The 21,332-nt window shown below is 39.1% G+C and overlaps 2 protein-coding genes across 2 annotated transcripts; one reads left to right on the plus strand and one right to left on the minus strand.

Moving 5' to 3' along the window:
- Positions 1–8,446: 8,446 nt before the first annotated feature.
- LOC140802112 (galacturonosyltransferase 8-like) lies at positions 8,447–11,058 on the plus strand. The gene is given in 3 exon segments (XM_073157547.1): positions 8,447–9,194; positions 9,196–9,912; positions 10,606–11,058. Coding segments are annotated over 3 exon segments (1,662 nt in total). The 5' UTR covers positions 8,447–8,525; the 3' UTR covers positions 10,882–11,058.
- A 2,008-nt stretch (positions 11,059–13,066) lies between these two features.
- On the minus strand, positions 13,067–17,143 carry LOC140801644 (receptor kinase-like protein Xa21). The gene is made up of 2 exons (XM_073156859.1): positions 13,951–17,143; positions 13,067–13,724 (listed from the first exon to the last, which is right to left on the minus strand). The coding sequence occupies exons 1-2, from the start codon at positions 17,087–17,089 to the stop codon at positions 13,315–13,317; spliced, it is 3,549 nt and encodes a 1,182-aa protein (XP_073012960.1). The 5' UTR covers positions 17,090–17,143; the 3' UTR covers positions 13,067–13,314.
- Between the last annotated feature and the right edge of the window lie 4,189 nt (positions 17,144–21,332).

Consider the following 21,332-nt stretch of genomic DNA (forward strand, 5'->3'; position numbering starts at 1 on the left):
AAGCTTCATGTGATCTTGACAAATAAATTTTGCTGGTCCAGTCAGTGGTATTTTATTACATCAGCAAATTCTTACATTTGACACTTCAAATCAAAGTGATCTTTTAGTCAACTCTCAGAAAAAGGAGCAGTGGTATGAATCCTCTGTGACCTCCACCATTTTGCCCATGTGGCAAAGAGCAGCAGTGGTAACACAAAAGGTACTTTTTAACGACAGAATATGCATCGAGCCTAAGTGTTAACTTTGTTTTATTGATTGATTGATTTTTTTTAACAAATAATCAATTTTATATAAATATAGAGGTTTTTAGATTTTAAGTCATATGTGTCGCAGATTAGTCTGAACTAAACACCGTCGAGACTCTGCTTCGTCGACCCCCGCTTTCACGGTTGCTTCGCTCTTAGGCGGAACGCTCCCCTATCAATGCATTTTTACATCCCACAGCTTCGGCAGATCGCTTAGCCCCGTTCATCTTCGGCGCAAGAGCGCTCGATTAGTGAGCTATTACGCACTCTTTCAAGGGTGGCTGCTTCTAGGCAAACCTCCTGGCTGTCTCTGCACCTCTACCTCCTTTATCACCGAGCGGTCATTTAGGGGCCTTAGGCGGTGATCCGGCCATTTCCTCTCGACGATGAAGCTTATCCCCCATCGTCTCACCGGGCCGACCTTGACCCCCGTTATTTTGGGGTCATATCTAGTATTCGAGTTTGCCTCGATGTCCGGTCAAGCCGCCGCGCCTCAACGCATTTCGGGGAGAACCAGCTAGCTCGGGTTCGAGTGGCATTTCACCCTAACCACAACTCATCCGCCGATTCTTCAACATCGGTCGGTTCGGACCTCCACTTAGTTTCACCCAAGCTTCATCCCCGGTCATGGATAGATCACCCAAGTTCGGGTCAAGCGGTGACAATCGCCCTATGAAGACTCGCTTTCGCTACGACTCCGGTGGGTTCCCTTAACCAAGCCACCGCCTATGAGTCGCCAGGCTCATTCTTCAACAGCACGCGGCCGAGATCACTTTCTCCTCCCACCGCTTGGGAGCTCACGGTTTCATGTTCTATTTCACTCCCCGATGGGGGTTCTTTTCACCTTTCCCTCACGGTACTACTTCGCTATCGGTCACCCGTAAGTATTTAGCCTTGCAAGGTGGTCCTTGCCGATTCACACGGATTCCACGTGCCCCATGCTACTCGGGTCGAGCGTAAGCTAGTGATGCTTTCGGCCATCGGACTCTAGCCATCTAGGGTGCGGCACTCCACCGCTTCGCCTAGCAAAGACGACGCTTGTATTGCTCCCCCACAACCCCGTTTTCACGGTTTAGGCCGCTCCCATTTCGCTCGCCGCTACTAAGGGAATCGCTTTTGCTTTCTTTTCCTCTCGGCTACTAAGATGTTTGATTCGCAGTTGTCTCTTGTCCGCCCATGGATTCAGCAGCTAGTTCGAAAGGTTAACCTATTTGGGAATCTCCGGATCTATGCTTATTTTCAACTCCCCCGAAGCATTTCGTCGCTTACTACGCCCTTCCTCGTCTCTGGGTGCCTAGGTATCCACCGTAAGCCTTTCCTCGTTTGAACCTCGCCATTAACGTTAAGGCTATGCCATCCTAAGGTGCTGCTAAATGGAAGGATCTTATCAACGTCCATGAATGATAAATCATAGATCGAACTGCCGAATTGAAAAAATTCGGTGCTATCATAGTATCAGCTAAGTTCACGGGCTGGAGATAAGCGGATATAAATCGTGAAATGTTGTTTCAAGCCAGCAAAAGAGAAGACCAAAATAGGCTTATTTTATTTGTATATATATATATATATATATATATATATATATTCTTATTTTAGTCATGAGTATTTATGTTATTTCATCAGTTAAAAAGTACTATAATTTCAACTTTTATGCAAAAATTAACCGAAAAATATGGAAGAATAAGAAAGTTTGGTGTTTTATGCATCTAAAAAGCTCTTAATTCTAAACAAATACTAGTGCTTCATGTGAATTGATCAAAGGACTAATTATATTCCCACATCTATCTATAACAAGTACATTCGAAGGATGAAAGATAACAACAGAAAGAAACAATTTGGAGAACCATCCAAACTTAAGCATTCGTCCTACCTCCCCTCTCTCCACCTCCATCCAAACTTTAAGCAATAGCTACTACTAATTACTAACAACAATTACAATAAACCTTCTTCTCTCCATATGAACAACCATCAAAAAAAAAATTTAATATTGTCAATCAACAATGAACTGGTCCTCCGGCGCATCTCCGGCGGCGGCGCGGCCCTCCTCCGCCGCAATCCCATTCTCCTGGTGCAATCCCGGCATCATTTGTGATAAGTACTGCTGATGGTTGTGATGGTGGTGGGGGTGGTGGTGGTGGTTATTATTATTATTAGGGTTTCCGAGGGAGGCGCCGGCGGCGGCGGCGCCGTCGGGGATTCCGGCGACGACGAGCGGCGCCGCCCAGTTGGAGACCAATCCAAGTACTTGGCTTATCATGCTTTGCTGATCTTGGAGGATCCTTTCTTGGATCCCCTCCATCTCAGCTCTGTGGTGGCTCAGCATCTCTTCTATCTTCTTCCTCCACTCCTCCCTCTTCTTCTCCATCCTCTCCTCCCACTCCTCATCCTCCTCCTCCTCCGTTGCACTTCGCTTCTTCTTCCTCTTCTTCGGCGGAGCCGGCGCCACGTCAGCAGCGTCGGCGGTAGCAGCGTAGGCGAATCCATCGTCGTCCGCATCGAATCCTAAGCCTAACCCTAGATCTCCGTCTCCGTCGCAGTCGTCGTGGGGGTCTTGGGGTTTGGGAGGGAGGGGGTGATCGCCGAAGACGTCGCGGTAGCGGAGGAAGTTGGGCCAGAGGGAGACGCCCTGGTGGGCCAAGTCGAGGTCGGCGGCGGGATCGGGGCAGTCGGATCCTGGACGGGCAGCGGAGGAGGAGGAGGAGGAGGAGGAGGAGAGGAGCTTCTGTTTGACGAGGAGGTACTGGTGGCGCATGTTCTGGACCTTGGTGGAGGCGTCCTTCCAGGACCAGAGGAAGGGAAAGGCGGCGGGGTCGGCGGCGTGGTGAACAGCGTTGACGTGGTCGGCTATCGGGCGGAAGCGCCGCTCGCGCGTGCGGAGGCGGGAGAGGCTGCCGTCGGCGGACATCGACGCGTACTTCTCGATCAGGGAGCGCTCCTCCTCCTCCGTCCATTTCTTACGCTTCGACGGCGCCAACGACGACGAGGTCCTCGGGATCATCGACGCAGCCTCCGCCGCCGTCGCCGCCGGAGGTGCATCGAGGAAGAGAGAGGAGGGTGGTTTTCTCGGATTGGTTGCGATGCTCGCCTATCTGTCTTCCCCTTTCGCTGGGAGAGGGTCCGAACTGGGGGATTTCTCGGGTTGGGCAGATCCTCTCCATATCTGGATGTAAGGATTTCCGTACATCTGGGTCCGGATAAGATTACAATCATGAATGTATGTTGTTGGGAATATCTTGTCAAGGATAAAATTACAAGTTTACCAACAACTCTAATAGAGTTGGTAGGTACTTTGCTCATGACTAAGGTGGTCATGAGTTCAACTACAAACCCAAATAATATTATAGAGAAATTGTTTGGTGGTCGGTGGTTTGGTGGCTTGGCTCGATTCGGTTGATGGCTCGGTAGTGCGGTTAGCTTAGAAGAATAGCTTGATAACGCAACGGCTTGGAACAGGTCTTAGCGGCGTTTAGTTCGAAGCAATTGTTCGGTGACGCATATGGCTTGAAGCCTAGACTAGACGGCTAAAAGCTCGATGGGGCCTAAATATCTAAGGAGGGTTGGCCATTTATCTAGCCCATATTTAGCCTTCGGACTCATAAATGATAAAAACAATAACAAAATAAAATAAAAGTATAAGTTTGGCGAAAAAAAGAGAGGCTGCTATTGAGAAAAATATAAGCGTTCAAATTATACCTAAAATTACTATAATTTTTATCTGGTCAACAAATTGTTGTCTTAGATAGCGATTTTAATTCAAGTAATTACTAGACCAATATGCTAGAAAAGAGATTAATGAACCACTCTTCGTCGGAGAGAGCAATTTATTACGAAGATAAATGGATTATGAAAGAGAGGAAAGTATATTAGTATATTACATATGAATTATTTTTCGGGAGAGTTAGTATAGTAGTATATTAAAAAAAAGAATTGTTGATAATTTTCCAACGTAATAATATGGTAATTACTCTAGTAAGAATCTTTGTCTGAGACAATAATTTTATTTTGACTTATGATCGAAATTTATTTTTCTATTTTGGTAAAAAAAAATTCTAAATTTTCTTTTTCACGACATATGATAGGTTCAGATCCTTTCGTGTGAGAAGGAGAAAAGTTAAAATTAAAATTAAAATAACACCCGCCATTTTTAATAAGTTTTTTTTGCCTATATACCTTTCCACGACATTTTTGCATGTGTACAGTTTACCCCTCTAATTTATATTTTATGTATACCCTTCAAAACTCATGATTGATTGGAGATGCCCTTAGGTTTACATTTTGGCAGCTAGTAATTTAACAAATGAATAGTGGAGATACTAGGGGTGAAAAATGGTCGGATTAATTCTGACTCGATTCGCTATCCAACATAATCAAAACTAAATTCACATCCATCCGCGAATCTATTGGTTTAACCAACATAACCCTTTTAGGTATAAAAAAATTCCTAGCCGACCTAGATATAGATTCGTATATCGGTAAGATTTTTGAAAAAAGAACTCGAATATAGATTCATATACATGTAAATCTTTAAAAAATCTTACATAATTTATAGTTTTTAGTTTGCTTATTAAGAAGGTGAATACTTACATTGGTATTAATAATGTGTTTTATGTTATCTTTAGAGATTAATTTTGTTAACTTAATATGCATTTGGTGCTATTTATAGAAAAAAAGAACTCTTGGATTTCTAGTAATTGTGTTGGTGTAACACTGCTGACTATAGAGACTGGACACTAGATGATCTTAATACTATGATTTAGAGATAGGGCTCATAAGCCTAGTGTATCTGATGACACATAGTCAAAGCATCCATTCATGAGCTGTGTGCTCATGGTTTGGTTGCATGCGATGATTCTGCTGTATATATGATGATTCCACTATGTGCAATGATACCGATGTAGGCGACGAATCTGATGTGTGCGATAATTCTTATGTGTACAATGATTTTACCATATGCAACGATTCTACTGTATGTGATGATATTGTTTTAACAATGATGATGGGTTTACGAGTGAGGTCGTTAATTATGTTGTCTGATGGGTAATGAGCATGGCAAAACTATTGCTAGTTGTCTTTCCTTCTCCATAGCTGTTGATTGATGTAAGAATTTGTTGTTATTTATGGTTGTGGCTTTGCATAAGCCTAAGATAAAGAATTTGATGGTTTGAGTGATGCATACCATATATTCTATTATTAATACATGCGAGTTATAGATATAGACATGATAGACATATTGTGTGGATGTATTATTATGATCAAAGTTAGCTTTTGTATATCATGCTGGATCCTTCCTTACATTACTTTTAGACTGTAGAAGTGTATACTTGTTGAAGTTCATGCTCATTACCTTTTGGTAAAAGTATTTTCAGATTAGTTGATAATCCCGAGTTCGAGGAGAAATTAGTGAAGATTAGTTTTATTATTTATCCATTTATATTATTTTTGTAAAATAGGTTACATAAATTGTTGCTCATTTATAGGCATTTTTATCTGAGGTGTATGGATATGTATTTTGAGATTTGTTGTGACCTGTGGTATTATAGGCTTCATTCTATTTAGATTATTTATAGAAATGTTGAGTTTTTATCTTTTATATTATGAGAAAATATTGACCTATATATCATGTGAAAATCACGTGGATTTCACCTACTTGAGGGCATGTGTATTTAGAGACGGGTGTTTCAAAAATATAAAGAAAAATTTAGAGTATCATAATTTTTTGCTCAATTATCAAGAAAAGATTTATGTGCTGAAATTTTATTGCAAATTCTCCCAAAGCCAACTACTCTCAATATTTTCTCAAAAAAGAAAAAGATGATATCTCCTCCAAAATTTTAATTTTTTTATAATTTTGTAATAACATGCTGAATTATTATTTTTTTTGAAAAAAAATGTTGAACAGTTTAACATTTTATTAAAGAAACTTTTCAACATTCTAAAAGTAAAAACACCAATAAGTTCAGTGTTTTACTGAGGATAATAATAAAACAGACTTATTTTAATATTAAATTTAAGGTGTAGTCTATTTCGATAATTTTAATACTAGAGAGGGATTCTGTAGTAATAAATTCTTATTTGGAGGCTATGAGTTATTATATGATGCAATATATGACAAACTTTTCAAAATTTAGAAAATATGAATCATTTGCTAGCATTATAAAAATATTTTGATTGTGCATTTTAAGGTTGAGCATATTATATCTAGTTTGATTATGCATTGTATTACTTTTAAACTATTATAAATTATATTTGTTGGGTTTTAGGCTAACCATTTTTTGGCTGACAAATTTTTCTAGCTTATGAATATCATCATAATAATGGATCAAGAAAGGATAAATAGATTTTACATTTATTAATTTATTGTATTAATTATTATTTTTTCTCTTTATGCAAGTTGTAAACATTTGTAGAAATATAAAATATATTTTGAGGCTTATTATGGTAGGTAGATATTTGAATTATTTTAGTAAGTTTCAACTTATCTATTTTTATACCATGTGAAAATATTGACCAGCAAATTACCGGAGAACCACATTAGTTCAACCATGCGAAGAGGGAGGTAAATTTTAGTCCTTCTTAGCTATATATGATTGCCCACCTTATGCAACTACATCTTGTCTAAGCCATGCTTCTTACCCTAGGCACTATTAACCTTCTTCTCCATAGTTTGGTTGTTTGGCCTATTATTGACAAAAAGGATTCAATAAGAATGGACTATCTTGGATGTTTGTAACTTGGACTGTGTTTCCATCATGCCCTTCAACTTATAATAAGTAAGAACTTAATATTGTTCTTCTCTACAATATAAATTTTTAATGTTTTATGCATAATCTCTTTCTAGGTCTTAGGAATCTTTCTTGATTTTAGACAGATTACTAGAAAGATTCTTTAGTTTGTGTAACATTCAAATAAAAAAATTAAAAAAAAAAATAATTAAAAAAAAAAGAAAGGGGCTGCACGTGCAAAACTGTTCACTTCCTCCTCCTTTCGGAGATGGAGAGAGAGTGATTTCAGCGACAATTTTAGTTTCTCCCTATTTAAAGTGAAAGATCCTCTTGTCAAAGGGGATCTACCTATCCTTCTCTTCCCCTTTAACAGAGTTAGTTTTGAAGAAGAAGTTAATTGGTATACCATCTTGTTGGTTGAGTTAGTTTGAGTTTGTTACTACAGCTGGCTATATATTAACTTTCTTCTCAGGTAAATAAAGTAATTTTTGGAGATACAAGTTCTGGGACTTCTCCATCTTCTCTAGTTTAATACCCTTCTCTCTCTTTCTTCCTCCTCTCACCGGAGTTGGTTATCGGGGAGTCGCCTGAGTGAGAGGATAACAACGAAAGTATCGCAGGCGAGCCATCTTCCATGCCTGCTAAAGCCCACAAAAGTTCTTTTTGGGCTCATATTGGATTGGAATCCATTTTCCCGGCCCACTTTCTCCACCGACACCTAATTTAAAATACGCACCGCAGGAATATATATAAATATATAATCATCAACTCGTCCAATCGGATCTAAGAAGAATACAGTGTTGAAGAACAACTGTCTTCCACTTTCGCAATCTTAACCCCACTTTCCCCGCGGAAACAAACCTCGCTTCTCCCTAATCCCTATCCATCCCCATGGCCATGCAACCGTACTCCATTATTACCGTAACTACCCAGAAACTCCCCAAATAAGAATTTTTTTGCTAATAGAACCCTATATGTTAGGTATATACACCTTTAGATCCCCAATAGTGAGTTTTCCCATCAAAAATTTCCATCTAACATAGAAGAGAAGGTGCAACTGCAGGGGGTCAAATGATAAATTTCTTAAACACGGGGCGTTAAAAAGAAAAAGTCGTAGGATGGGACTGGAGCATGTCAAACGATACCAGAAATCCGGTCACTTTCAACTCAACGCTATTAATTAAGAGGGGAGAGAAGTATATTCCATGTACCAAGAGAGTACCAAAATTATGAGAACCAGATTAGCTAATTTTAACTTAAAACCAATACTCGATTTATTAGCTAATTATATTTAATGATTAAGTTTTATGTATATTTAATGGTTAAATATTTGAACCCCTTCCGTAATGATATATATATATAGTATAAATTGTTTGTATTTTAATACCTGGCCAATCTGGGTATTGGAGGAGAAAGCATAATTTAGTTTAAGATGGTCATTAGCACTAATCTTTATCACATATGCTCTAATCTTTACCTCCTCACTCCTCACTTTCCCACTTGAGCTCGAGATCGAACACTCGCCTCCCTCCCATCTCTAATCCTCCAAACCCTACCAATGGCGATCTCCTCTCATCTCTCTCGCTCGAACCCCCGTCGAATCCCTAATCGTAACTGTTCGCTCTTTTCCTCCCTCCTCCTCACTCTCTCCGCTTCCCTCTTGCTCATTACCGCCGCTATCTTCCTCCTATCCGGCGATCTCCCCTCTTCGCGCTCCCCGTCCTCCTCTTACCTCGGTGGCGGCATTCATCTTCTCCGTCGGTCCCTCCTGGCCGTTCGATCCGACCCCCTCCGTGCCCGCGCTGATCTAATCCGCAAGCAGGCTTCCGACCACGCTGCCCTCGCCGCCGCCTACGCCTCCTTCGCCCGCAAGCTGAAGCTTGAGTCATCTAAACAAGTCCGCCTATTCGCGGACCTCTCCAGGAACTTCTCCCTCCTCCTCTCCTCCCGCGGCGATCTCGACCTGGATGATGAGTCCTCTCTCGTACGCTTCGAGCGCGAGGTTAAGGACCGCATCCGCGCTGCGAGATCCCTCATCTCCGACGCCAAGGACTCCTTCGATAACCAACTCAAGATCCAGAAGCTTAAAGACACTATATTTGCAGCCAACGAGCAGCTTTCTAAGGCCAAGAAGCAAGGCGCCTTCTCCAGCCTCATCGCTGCGAAATCCATCCCCAAATCCCTCCACTGCCTCGCCATGCGCCTCATGGAGGAGCGTATCGCCCACCCCCGATCGCTACGTTGATCCCCCGAACCCCCCGCCCGAACTCGAAGACCCCCGCCTCTACCACTACGCCATCTTCTCCGACAACGTCCTCGCGGCATCCGTCGTCGTGAATTCTGCGGTCAAGAACTCCCGCGAACCATGGAAGCACGTCTTCCACGTCGTCACTGATAGGATGAATCTAGGAGCAATGCAGGTCATGTTCCGGCTCAAGGACTACGCCGGCGCCCACATTGAGGTGAAGGCAGTGGAGGACTACAAGTTCTTAAATTCTTCGTATGTTCCTGTCCTCCGCCAGCTCGAATCCGCAAATTTGCAACGTTTCTACTTTGAGAACAAACTTGAGAATGCTACCAAGGATACTACCAACATGAAATTTAGGAACCCCAAGTACCTATCCATGCTCAACCATCTCAGGTTTTACCTGCCGGAGATGTACCCGAAGCTCCACCGGATTCTTTTCTTGGATGATGATATTGTGGTGCAGAGGGATTTAACAGGGCTGTGGAAAATTGACATGGATGGGAAGGTGAATGGGGCGGTTGAGACGTGCTTTGGGTCTTTCCATCGCTATGCCCAGTATATGAATTTCTCACACCCTCTGATCAAGGAGAGGTTTAACCCCAAGGCTTGCGGCTGGGCATATGGGATGAACTTTTTTGATCTCGATGCATGGAGGAAGGAGAAGTGTACTGAGCAGTACCATTACTGGCAGAATCTGGTAAGTTAGTAGTGGCCTATCTCAAATAGGCTGCTTCTTAGCCAGTTATCTTCTGTAGTTTTGTAAATATGACATTGCATATAGGAGTATACTATATGACATGCTTCAAAGTTTCGGTTTTGACCCCTAGAAAAAATGAATATTTTAATCTGAAATAGAATGATCTTAGCCTATTGTGGTCCAATATAAATGTCAAAACTAGAAATCTTGATAGTTTAAGGCCATTGGGCCTTAACCAATGGGTTTCAGCTTTAGTTTTTATTAAGTTGGCCGGCACTATTCCATTTCCAGTGAAAGTTCAAACCTTGCTGTATAATAACTAATAAGTAATATGAAGTTTCCTGGTAAAGGCATACTATAAAAAGAGTTCTCTTTACTAATACGAGTCAATTTAGTCATTAGTGACATTTTCCTAATATAGAATATCTGAGACTTAATTTATCTCATTTCAAGTATGAAATACTACAATTTTAGCTGAAGTGCGTAGATAAATGCTGTTCATTTTCCTTCATTTACAAATCTACTTCCTCTGTGTTGTAATACTTTATACCATCCTTGATATCAGGTTATTGCTTCTTACTAGTAAATTTTCTTCGCCATACTTGCTTTCTTTTGTTTGCAGTTTATGTTGGTGCACTCTTTCCTCGTATTAAAATTGTGATGCTAAATACTTCGGGCTTGATGTTCTTGCAGAATGAGAACCGAACTTTGTGGAAACTCGGAACCCTGCCACCAGGCTTGATCACATTCTACTCAACGACGAAACCTCTGGACAAATCTTGGCATGTGCTCGGACTTGGGTATAATCCAAGCATAAGCATGGAGGAGATCAGCAATGCCGCTGTTGTGCATTTCAATGGGAATATGAAACCCTGGTTGGATATTGGCATGAATCAGTTCCGGCATCTCTGGTCAAAGTATGTGGACTATGAAATGGAGTTTGTCCGCCAGTGCAATTTTGGAGCGTGACGGAGAAGATCCATTGAGCAGAAGACCCCAAGTACGCTCGCAACTATGACAACCCAGCAACTTGTAATTGTCTGATGTTATTGTAGTTTCTTGATTAAACGATTGCTCTAATTGTTATTTATAAATTTAAGGTCAATTCGAAAATAATAATCAGCTGTCTCATTTGGCGTTTTTTCATATAATTGTGAAGTACAACCTTGCTTCTATAAGCTTCATTCTTTGAACAACAGATGAACTTCTGTTGTTGTGATATATTCTCTTAAGGAGAGTGCTTCGAACTTTAAACAATTTGGCTAATGCAACTTTGGTTTCTGTTATACATTTACCTCCATGAGACAGCTTTAAGCAACCTTTCCTTATCATTAATTTTAGAAGTCATCATTCCAAGGAGGCTCCTTTCTTTTGTATTCACTATTCAGTGTGTTAAGGGAGGTTATAATGCAGTCTATGCAGAGTTGATGAAATTAGAGAATATGTTGATTAAAATGTCTTATATCCTTCCTAGCTAAACCTTACTGGAGAATTCAGTGGTTCCTTGTTGTAGGTCCAATCTAACCCATGCTACAAATGAAAAAGTTTCTTCAATCGCCATTAGTTGATTTTACTGAGTTTCTCACTCAGTATCCTATTATCTTGGAAGCTTGTAGTCCAATATAAGGACCTTTTATTTAATGTTTTTATATGCCTTTCCTATAAAATTAGTAGCTCCAGATTCTATGTTGTAGTATTTGACAATGAGAACCAGCAAGAAGTAGCATGACTTAGTCCACTAAGTCATTCACTCTAAATATGATGCTTCGATTAAGAGTGGCCCATAATGCTGAACAAAATAATTTATCTGATCTTGCATAGACCCATATTGTGGTGCTAGATAGGAGCTGAATGGATATTGTGGCAATACCTAGCACACTGTCATAGAAGCACTGCTAATTATAATGAAACCTGACCTGTAGTTAAGATGCAAAATACTGCTGAATGTTTTCCTAGTAAATGTCAATTAGGTTTAATTAACTTCTTAAACGTACTGTCTAGACATGTTTCAACAAAAAAACACTCTATGAATACTTTCTGAGATATGGGATTAAGACAGATTTTGATAAAATGTGTGTTTATCTATAATTCATGATGGACCTTTGGAGGATATGCAGCTATTTTTGTATATAATCTGAAATTATAGATGTTGTGGACAGTATAATCATAATGCAAGAAGACAAAAGCCTTGCTGTATTATTACTTAATTAGTAACGTAGTCTGTCATAGAATACTTTTGTTCTTGTTACTACAATTTGTTTAATTGTAGTGAGGAGAGGGTTCTGTAAGGTTCTAGAGGTTTGAGAAAAAACTCATCTACTTGCGGTATCATGAAGGGAAAAGTTCTTTGCAAAAGGCGGTAGTGCTACACAGGTGCTCAAGAGCTGCGTGCACATACATACTAAGTATGTGGGTAGGAGTCAATATGAATTTTGTGAGGGTGCATAAGTGTGCAGACGAAGTAATTTTGTGAGGAGCATAGTCAATAATATGAAGTTGGTGAAATTATTTCATACACATTGTCTTAAAAAATAGTATATATATTTGCTGTGAGTTTTGTTTCCTTGCTTCCCTTAAATGATGTTATTTTCTTTGGATCTACTTTTTTTCTTCCTAAACTATTACTATCTTTTTCTTATATTATTCTCTAACTACCAACTTATAATATTATTGTGTAGATGACTCATTTATCTTCTGGTTGAAGATCATACATTGTCTATTTAGTTGTTAGTGATTACGGTCTCACAAAATGTGACGTTCAATTTTGTAAATCTGATATATTTTCAAAAGCCCGCTTTAGGTTCAAGGCACCTGCGATGGTTCTCGCTGCCCTCTGAATGCTTATCAATAATGTCTATGTTGCTGGCAAAATTTAGAAATGATGGGCTAGGCAAGCATTTTGTGCATACATCTAGTGGATCTTTCCCCTTTTACCTAAATCTAGTGATTTTTCTGATTCAAGATAATCTGAGTAAGGATTTCTAGGCTTCTCCAACATAGATAGTAGTTGCTTTTCTTTTGAGTAGTTAAGTAATTTGAATGAAAATTATTAATGGTCTTTCCTTTTCTATTTTTGGTCCTCATTTACTTGATCTTTGTTTTTCGTGTTCACAATAAATATTGAAAATTTCACATATGAACATCCATCCTGCCATTTCACACCATAAATTCAACTTGTATTTCATCATACTGTATCAGAAATTCTCTATAAATGTTTACTTCAAACAACACAAACTTAACCTTATTTCATTTATTGTTAAGGACTCTCATGTCTTCTGGTTCATTTACAGCTATAGTATGCGTAAGTGAGCACCATCTGGATATGCAAAATGATATTACCAGGTACATATTATGAGCTTTCTGGTTCTCGATGTCTCTCAGATGCACGAATTCTCACAGAATTTACGCATGATGTCTATCAACTGCATTTACTCCCATCCCGCAGAAACTCTGCTTGATTTTAGTTAACTCCCTAATGATATCTCTTGTTTGCATACGCTCTGTTGGTAATTCCTTTGAACACAGAAGACCAACTCTGAGGACTGATATTATGCAGTCTATTCTTCCTTCTCTGATATCAACTCTTCTCAGTGCCTCCCTACTTGATTCTCCAACTGTCTCCTCTAAGAACAGGTTAGGATCCATGATGCCAATCATTTGGTTTAGTAATGCCATCTCAACATGTGTAAAAAGGTTAAGACCTTCCTTGAAAACGTCATCAGTCGGTCTCTTCCCTGTGAACATCTCTAGCAGGAGTATTCCATAGCTGTAGATATCGCCATGAGTGGACACTTTGTTAGCCATGCCGTACTCTGAAACAGTGACATTGTGTATTAGTTCGAGTATGATAACATTGAATCGAGTAATCATAAAGTTGACGACCAGTTAAACATCACTGATGAAACTAGATTTCATAAGTGTAATTCATATAATAATATGCTCGTTTGAAATATCGTATGTTGATAGGTTGCGAGTGAACTCTAATATAGTATAAAGCTAATTAGAATTACAAGGATGGAACCAAAGTAGAAGACGCACCTGGAGCAACATATCCAATTGACCCTTTTAGAGCTGCTGAATTGGTTGATTTCTGAGAGGATACACTAGCAGATGGTTTAAGAATTCTCGCCAATCCAAAGTCACCCACATGAGCAACCATGTCATCGTCAAGAAGAACATTGCTAGGCTTAAGATCGCAGTGTACAATGGGAATTGGACCATGGTGGTGAAGATAATCCAATGCAGATGCCACATCAATGGCAATATTTAGCCTTTGGATGAAGCTCGGCACTCGGCTTTTCTCCTCCACTTGTGGATGTAGCCATTGGTCTAGACTCCCATTAGGAAAATATTCGAAAACTAGAGCCTTGAAATCATTACCTCTGAAGTCAACACTTGAACAAGCTGTCAATATTTTGACAAGATTTCGGTGTCGAATGCATCTCAGGGCTTCACACTCCGCAGTGAAACTTCTAAGGGCTCCTCGTTGTTGGAGGTTAAGTACTTTTACAGCAACTAGATTGTGTTCTTCAGCACTCTCTATATTTCCCTTGTATACAGAACCAAAGCTACCCACACCAATCAAATTAGCTGGAGAGAACCCTTGTGTTGCTCTTACCAGATCCGCGTAAGAGATCCACATGTATGGTTCAGTTGAATGTGTCATGTTTGATGGCTCCTTTCTTGACTTACGCCTCCAATATTGAACTGCAGCAGTGAAAGAGAGGAGTATGATACAAGAGAGGAGTGCGGCAGAAACTGAGATGATCACTATCAGTTTGGGAGATGGATGCTTCTTCTTCTTCTTGTTAGAAGTTTTGACGGGGCATTGAGGCAACTTGAGTTCTGAGATGCCTCCACATAACATACTATTTCCATCTATTGAGATTGCACTTGCATTATTGAAAACTCCTTGTAATGGCACTTCACCCTCGAAATTGTTGGAGGAGAGATTTAGAGAGCTCAGTTCACTAAAAGTTGCTAGAAACTCCGGAATGGGTCCAGACAAGTTGTTGTGTGAGAGATCTAGCACCTGAAGGCCTCTCAATTGGCTTAGTGAAGAAGGAATTGGTCCTTGGAATGAGTTTCTGTCTAGATATAGATATTCCAAGATCTGGCATTCACCAAGCAGGCTAGGAATTTGACCGCCGAATCTGTTTCCTTGGAGATTAAGCTCTCTTAGATTCTTTAAGCTACCAACTTCGTCAGGGAGTGGCCCAGACAACAGATTGTGTGACAAGCGAAGATATATCGAGAGAGTAGGAATAAGGAAGACATCTTTCGGTACACCACCAGTAAAACTATTATTGTTGAGGCCTAGCAGTTCAAGCGGACATCTTCCAAGGCTGGAGGGTATGTTCCCAGAAAGTGCATTGAAGCTGAGCTCAAGTTGGGTCAGTTGAGTAAGGTTGCCAAATGTAGATGGGATCTCTCCAGACAAATTGTTACCGTCTAGATATATAATATGTAACATCTCAAGCCTAGCTAGAGTGGCAGGGATAGCACCTGTGAGAAAGTTATTGTTGCAAGTCAATATGCTTAGATTGACAAGGTTTCCAATACCTACTGGTATGCTTCCTTCTAGTTGGTTGAAGCTCACATCGAAGTACTCAAGACTTGTAGACAAATTGGCAATCGCATTAGGCAACACACCGTTAAGATTATTGGTACCCAACTGCAGTACTTGTAGGTAGGTGCAGTTCGCCAAGGCAGTTAAGAAGCTCCAATCCTTCGCCTCTAATTGATTGTTATTAACTGTAAGCCAGTATAAGCTCTTCAGAGTACCAACACTTGCGGGGATGGTACCCGTGAATGAATTATAATCGAGTTGAATCGCTCCAAGCATAGACGAATTAGACAAAGATGAGGGAATTGATCCATAAAACAGGTTGTTGTTCAGATAAAGATACTGGAGACTTGGAAGCAGGCGACCTATATCTAATGGCAAAGAACCAACCAAAGTATTATTTTGCAAGTCCAGAAGTCGGAGGGAGGTCATGTTCAAGAAGAAGAGAGGAGGAATCCGGCCTGTAAGGTTGTTAAAACCCATATCAATTGCTGTGATTTCAAGCAGATTGCCAAGTGACGGCGGGATGCCGCCGACGAGATTGTTTTCAAATAATTCAAGATAAGTGAGGGAGCTGAGGCTCCCCAAAGATGACGGGATACTTCCAGTCAGATCATTTTCTCCTACGTTTAGGGTGTCAAGGGAGGAAAGATTCCCTAACGATGGCGGAATGCCTCCTTGGAGATGATTCCCTGCCAGAGAAAGAATAGCAAGAGAAGAGAGCATGCTCATAGTTGACGGAATGGATCCGGTTAGACTCGTATTTTCGACAAGAAGAAGAATCAATGATGAGAGATTCCCGAGCGTAGACGGGATTGAACCCGAGATGCCATTCTTACTCAGCTCCAGCGCGCTTAGCTTTTGAAGCTTCCCAATGGAGTCAGGAATGGGACCTTCCAACATGTTGACACCCATGAGAAGTAACTCCAAGTTGACGAGGTCGCCAATCTCCGAGGGAATGCCTCCGGTGAGGTTGTTATTCTCAAAATCAATGTACCTTAGATCGGAGCAGAGGCTAAGGTTGGACGGGATTCTACCTCGGAGGTTGTTGCTATTTAGACTGATGCTTTGTAGACTGGTGCAGTTAGAGATGGAAGCTGGGATCTCCCCCTCAAGCGAATTGAAGCTCAGGTTGAAATTCTTGAGGTGGGAAAGAGAGCCGAGTTGCTGCGGGATAAGGCCATGGAGTTGGTTACTGGAGAGGTCGAGGGAGTTGAGGAACGTGATGTTGGCTATGGACGGGGAGATGGAACCGGCCAGATGGAGAGAGTCGAGAACCAAGGCCGTGACGCGATGCCGACGGCGACCGCGCTTGCCGCAGGTGACGCCTCGCCATTGGCAGAAATCGGGGGATTTCTTAGCATCCCATGAGGCCAAGGCTTTAGAAGGATCGGATAGGAGAGACTTGAAGTAGAGGAGGGCTCGGCCATCGGAAGCACTAGTAGTTGTACCATTCAAGGCGAACATTAATGGGGTAGTAGTAGTAATTAAGGAGAGGAAGAGGATGACATACAAAAGATTTAGTGGCGAAGGTACTCGTGATGATTCTCTTCCGACGCCGCACCAGGGAGGAAGACTAAGCTCCATGTATATGTTTGTAATGTAGAACATGCACGCAAATGCACACCGTGGGGAACTGAGATAGAGTGAGAGAGGGACACCATATAAATATAATTAACATTGTCTTGTTAGGTAGATCTAGTTATTACATTAATGGGTTAAACACATTTTATCCTCCTCTATTTATGCCTAAAATTATTTTACTCTCATGTACTTTAAAAAGTTTCAAACAAATCCCTATACTTACGACTAAAGTGAACCGTTATATTGTCTAACTTAACGGGGGGGCGTGACCAAATGACTAAAATGCCCCGTCAGTTTCTTAGGCTAAACTGACGAGGTTTGCTTTATTTTTTTTTCTGTTTGGATTACATCATCTCCTTCCCTAGGGTTTTTGAGATTTGGCGCAAAAATCGTAGATCGTCGAATAGTTGGAAAGAGACTATTGGTGGGAAAGAAAGCAAAAGGAAGATAGAAAATGTGTGAAAAGAAAAAAAAAATAGCCTTATATAAGAGGGAAGGGTAGTTTGGTCCTTAAAAAACTAGAAATTAAGGAAAATAACCCCGCCAGCTGTTAAAGTAATTTGGCCGCGCCCCGTTAAGTTAGAAAGTAAAAATGACGGTATCACTTTAGTCGTAAGTATATGAACTGGTTTGAGACTTTTCAAAATACAGTGGGGTAAAATAATTTTGGGCATAAGTAAAAGGAGGTAAAATATATTTAACCCGCTACATTAATTTTGTTTGGTGGTCCCTAAGGCAGATAGAAAAAAAAATGATTTTTTTTTGGTTTTGACAAGCACACGAAGGACTTGAGTCAAAGTCTGTTTTGTTGGAGAAGAATCAATTGACTCCAAAACATTAGAAGTGAGAATCAACCTAACCCAAATGTTAAGCTAATCAGTTAAAGGCTTAAGAGTCCATATGTTCGATGGGATGTTCTTCTCTCCAAATTGTCTCATTCCTCTCCACTTTCTCTAATGCAACGTGCTAAGAAGTTCAATTCAAACTTGACTTTGGATTATTCACAAACCTAATTTTAAGCCTCATAGGTCTTTTTTCTCATTGCCCGGAGGGTTCTTCCTCCCCTCACTGTTGCCCCTGTCGTTGTTGTCCTTTATTGCTATTTCCATTGATATCGGTTGTCACCACCTCTCTTCTTTTTATCTTTTTTCTTTATCATCGATGTCTGTTGTGCATCATCCGCCTCTTTTATTATATGTGAGTCCTAAGGTTTAATATTTTATTTTATTTTATCGGAATGTTTATTTTTATAACCAAGTAGAGGGATTGTGTCAAAGGACTATCGTTTTATCCTCCTCCTCCCACCCACTCAATTCGTGTATCAACCTATTTTATTGAATAAATAAAATTTGTGCTTACGAACTTTCCCTAAAGAAAGAATATTTTGGAGCCTCTCTCAAGCTCGAGCCTATATTGGGTCACTTGATAAATAGATTCAAATATATTTCAAATTAAGCTTAATTCAAGAACTAAATTTGAATTGAAACTGGAGTGGCTTTGTAAAATCAAATTATTCGGAGCTTGATCGAGCTGAGCTCCTAGCTTGGCTTGAAATATTTTTCGAATCTAAGTGAAAGCATCAAACTTGAATTGATTAGATTAAGCTCATGCCTATCTCAAGCTTGACTCCCAATTTCGAAACAGCCTATTTAAAATCAAGCTTGAACTCAATCTTCGATAATTTACACTCTATAAAATCAAATTAAATATGTAACTAAATTAAATCTTATTTATTATGTATGTAATATATATATATATATATATATATATATATATATATATATATGCACGTAATATATAAGTAAAGCCTCTAGTAGACCTTGGACAAAAGGTACGGAGAATATAGGAATAATTTAATAATAATCACTAGGGTTGATTAGTGGGTTAGGCTTCAATCATTTCAACGACAGTTATGCAAGATTCTTAGAGATAACTCCACTTATCACCATTTTTTATATATATTTTTTTAACATTTTCTTTTACTCCATATGACCTCTGAACTAATTTTCTTTTTAGTTTAGATATCTATATAATTACTTTTTTTCTTGATTTAAGGAGATACATGTAATTTTTTTTTCAGAGGGTAAACTGTTATGAACCAGATTTGGAACGATCCTTCTATAGAATGATCATGGGGATTTTGAAGGGTAGTAATCTCAGAAGTTAGGGTTCTAATAGATTTGAAATAAAGTCAATCAGAGATCTAGAATGAAAGTTATGGTAAAAATAGTAGAGTAATGTTAAATAGGGCAGAACGGTAATTAACCGACATTGCAGCGGTCGTCGGAGGGTAGTGGACGGGTAGGGTGGCTGTTGGTGGAAGAAGGTGGCTAGGATTTGGAAGGACAGGATGCTTTTATGGTTATGATCTACTCCTGGAAAGATAAGGCGATCTAACGGCTACAACAATAAGAAATATTTGGCTAAACTCAGATTCATTCTATTATTATCATCAACAATGTCCACTCCTATTTATAGGAGTAAAAATTCCTAACGGATGGAATCAACGTGCGGATTATTATTCAATTTATTTAAAATTCAAATAATAAGATAAAGCTAACTAACTAACTTGACTTGACTTAACCCATGTGGTCGGATCGTAACATAAACATAAATAATAAAAGAGTTTAAAGAGTGTATATGAAAAATAATAATAACTTACAAATTTAAGTAGAATTATGCAAGACTCCTGCGTTCCCGTAGTTGAGCTGATTTGGTTCATTTGGCTCCCACTATGACTCCTTACTTTGGTGGAAGCTTCATTCACGCAGCTGACTTGGAGTCAACCTCCAATATTCTTTTTAATCATGAGAGAGACTAGACTTCTATCATGGATTCATGGGTACAATTAATCTATTCTATTGTGTAAGAATATTATCAACTAGGGTTTGCTTCATGAGGAGGAGTAGTAGCAGTAGTAACCAATAAAGGATTTGATTGTATATCTGAGATCTAGTGAATATATGTCTACAGACTTTTTATAAAACAATAAAAAGAATATTATCTATCAAATTGGCTAAAGTTAGTGTAATTCTAGCTAGCTGTTTTGGGTGAATATCCTTGCAAGTTGCAATCCAGATTGCAACAAATTCCTCCAATATAATTAAATGAGGTAATGTACATCTAAGTAGTTGGGTAGAAACTAATTTCTTGATAGACATACTGAAAATCACTTATTATTATTATTATTATTATTATTATTATGCCAATGATGAATGTTATCTGTGATAGCTTAGGTTGAGTTTACTCTTAATAAGTCCGATATGATTATTATTTTCTTAAAATGTGTGCTATATTAAGATATTTTTTGACAATTCACCTAAATGATAGTTGTCATGATAATATGATTATGAGACTCGAGCAAATCCCTAATATCTTATATAATAATTAGGGCAAGGGCATGACAATAATTAAATAGTGTTACCCCACATGAGAACAAAATACTCCTATTATTTGCACGAGTATAGAATATAAGTATATTGGACTCGGTTCAAAGCATAATCATAATAATTCTAAGGGATAATTTCCTTTTCACCTCTTGAACTATCGTCATTTTCTACCAATGACCCCCTGAAGGGGTCAAGTGAGGTATTTTCTAATAATTCAGGGGACCATTATGTACCAAAAAAAGTTCAAGAGTCATTGTGGAAAAGTGTGATAGTTCAGAAGGTGAAAAAGAAAATTTTCCTATTAATATAATTATTGATTCTTATCCTAATTTAATCATTGTAAGGTGCAAGTTTAAATAAAAAGTACTAAGCAGTGATATAGTGATGATACATAGTGTAAATCTCAGACCATATTGACATATGTAAATATTTATGATTTTAAATCCCTTTGCATGGCACTCTTATAAATTTGAGAATTTAAAATTTTAAAAATTAAAAAAGAAAGGAATTTAACTCACAATAGTTTCATAATTTTAATAGGTAAGTGAAACAATCATAAAATGACTATATTTTAAATACTATAGGCTAACAATTACTAAGTAGGTTACAATAGTTTAAAAGGATTTTAAAGGCTTCTAAACACCTATAGTTACTCCCACCTATGAAAAAAAACACAATAACATCAAATTAAAACACCACAAAACACTTGCTATTTCTTTTTTTTTTCTTTTTATTACATACTATTTTTTCCGGTTCGAAATGCTAATCGGCGACGTAAAAACAAAGTTTTAGACAAATAATTCTACATAAAGGATTGACTCCAAGTCTTCCTTTGTTTTAATTTTCATTTTTTATTATAAATAAAGAAAGACTTGAGCTCA

The sequence above is a fragment of the Typha latifolia genome, chromosome 15, assembly GCF_019914945.1.
Source record: "Typha latifolia isolate L0001 chromosome 15, TyphaL0001v2, whole genome shotgun sequence".
NCBI lineage: Eukaryota > Viridiplantae > Streptophyta > Magnoliopsida > Poales > Typhaceae > Typha > Typha latifolia.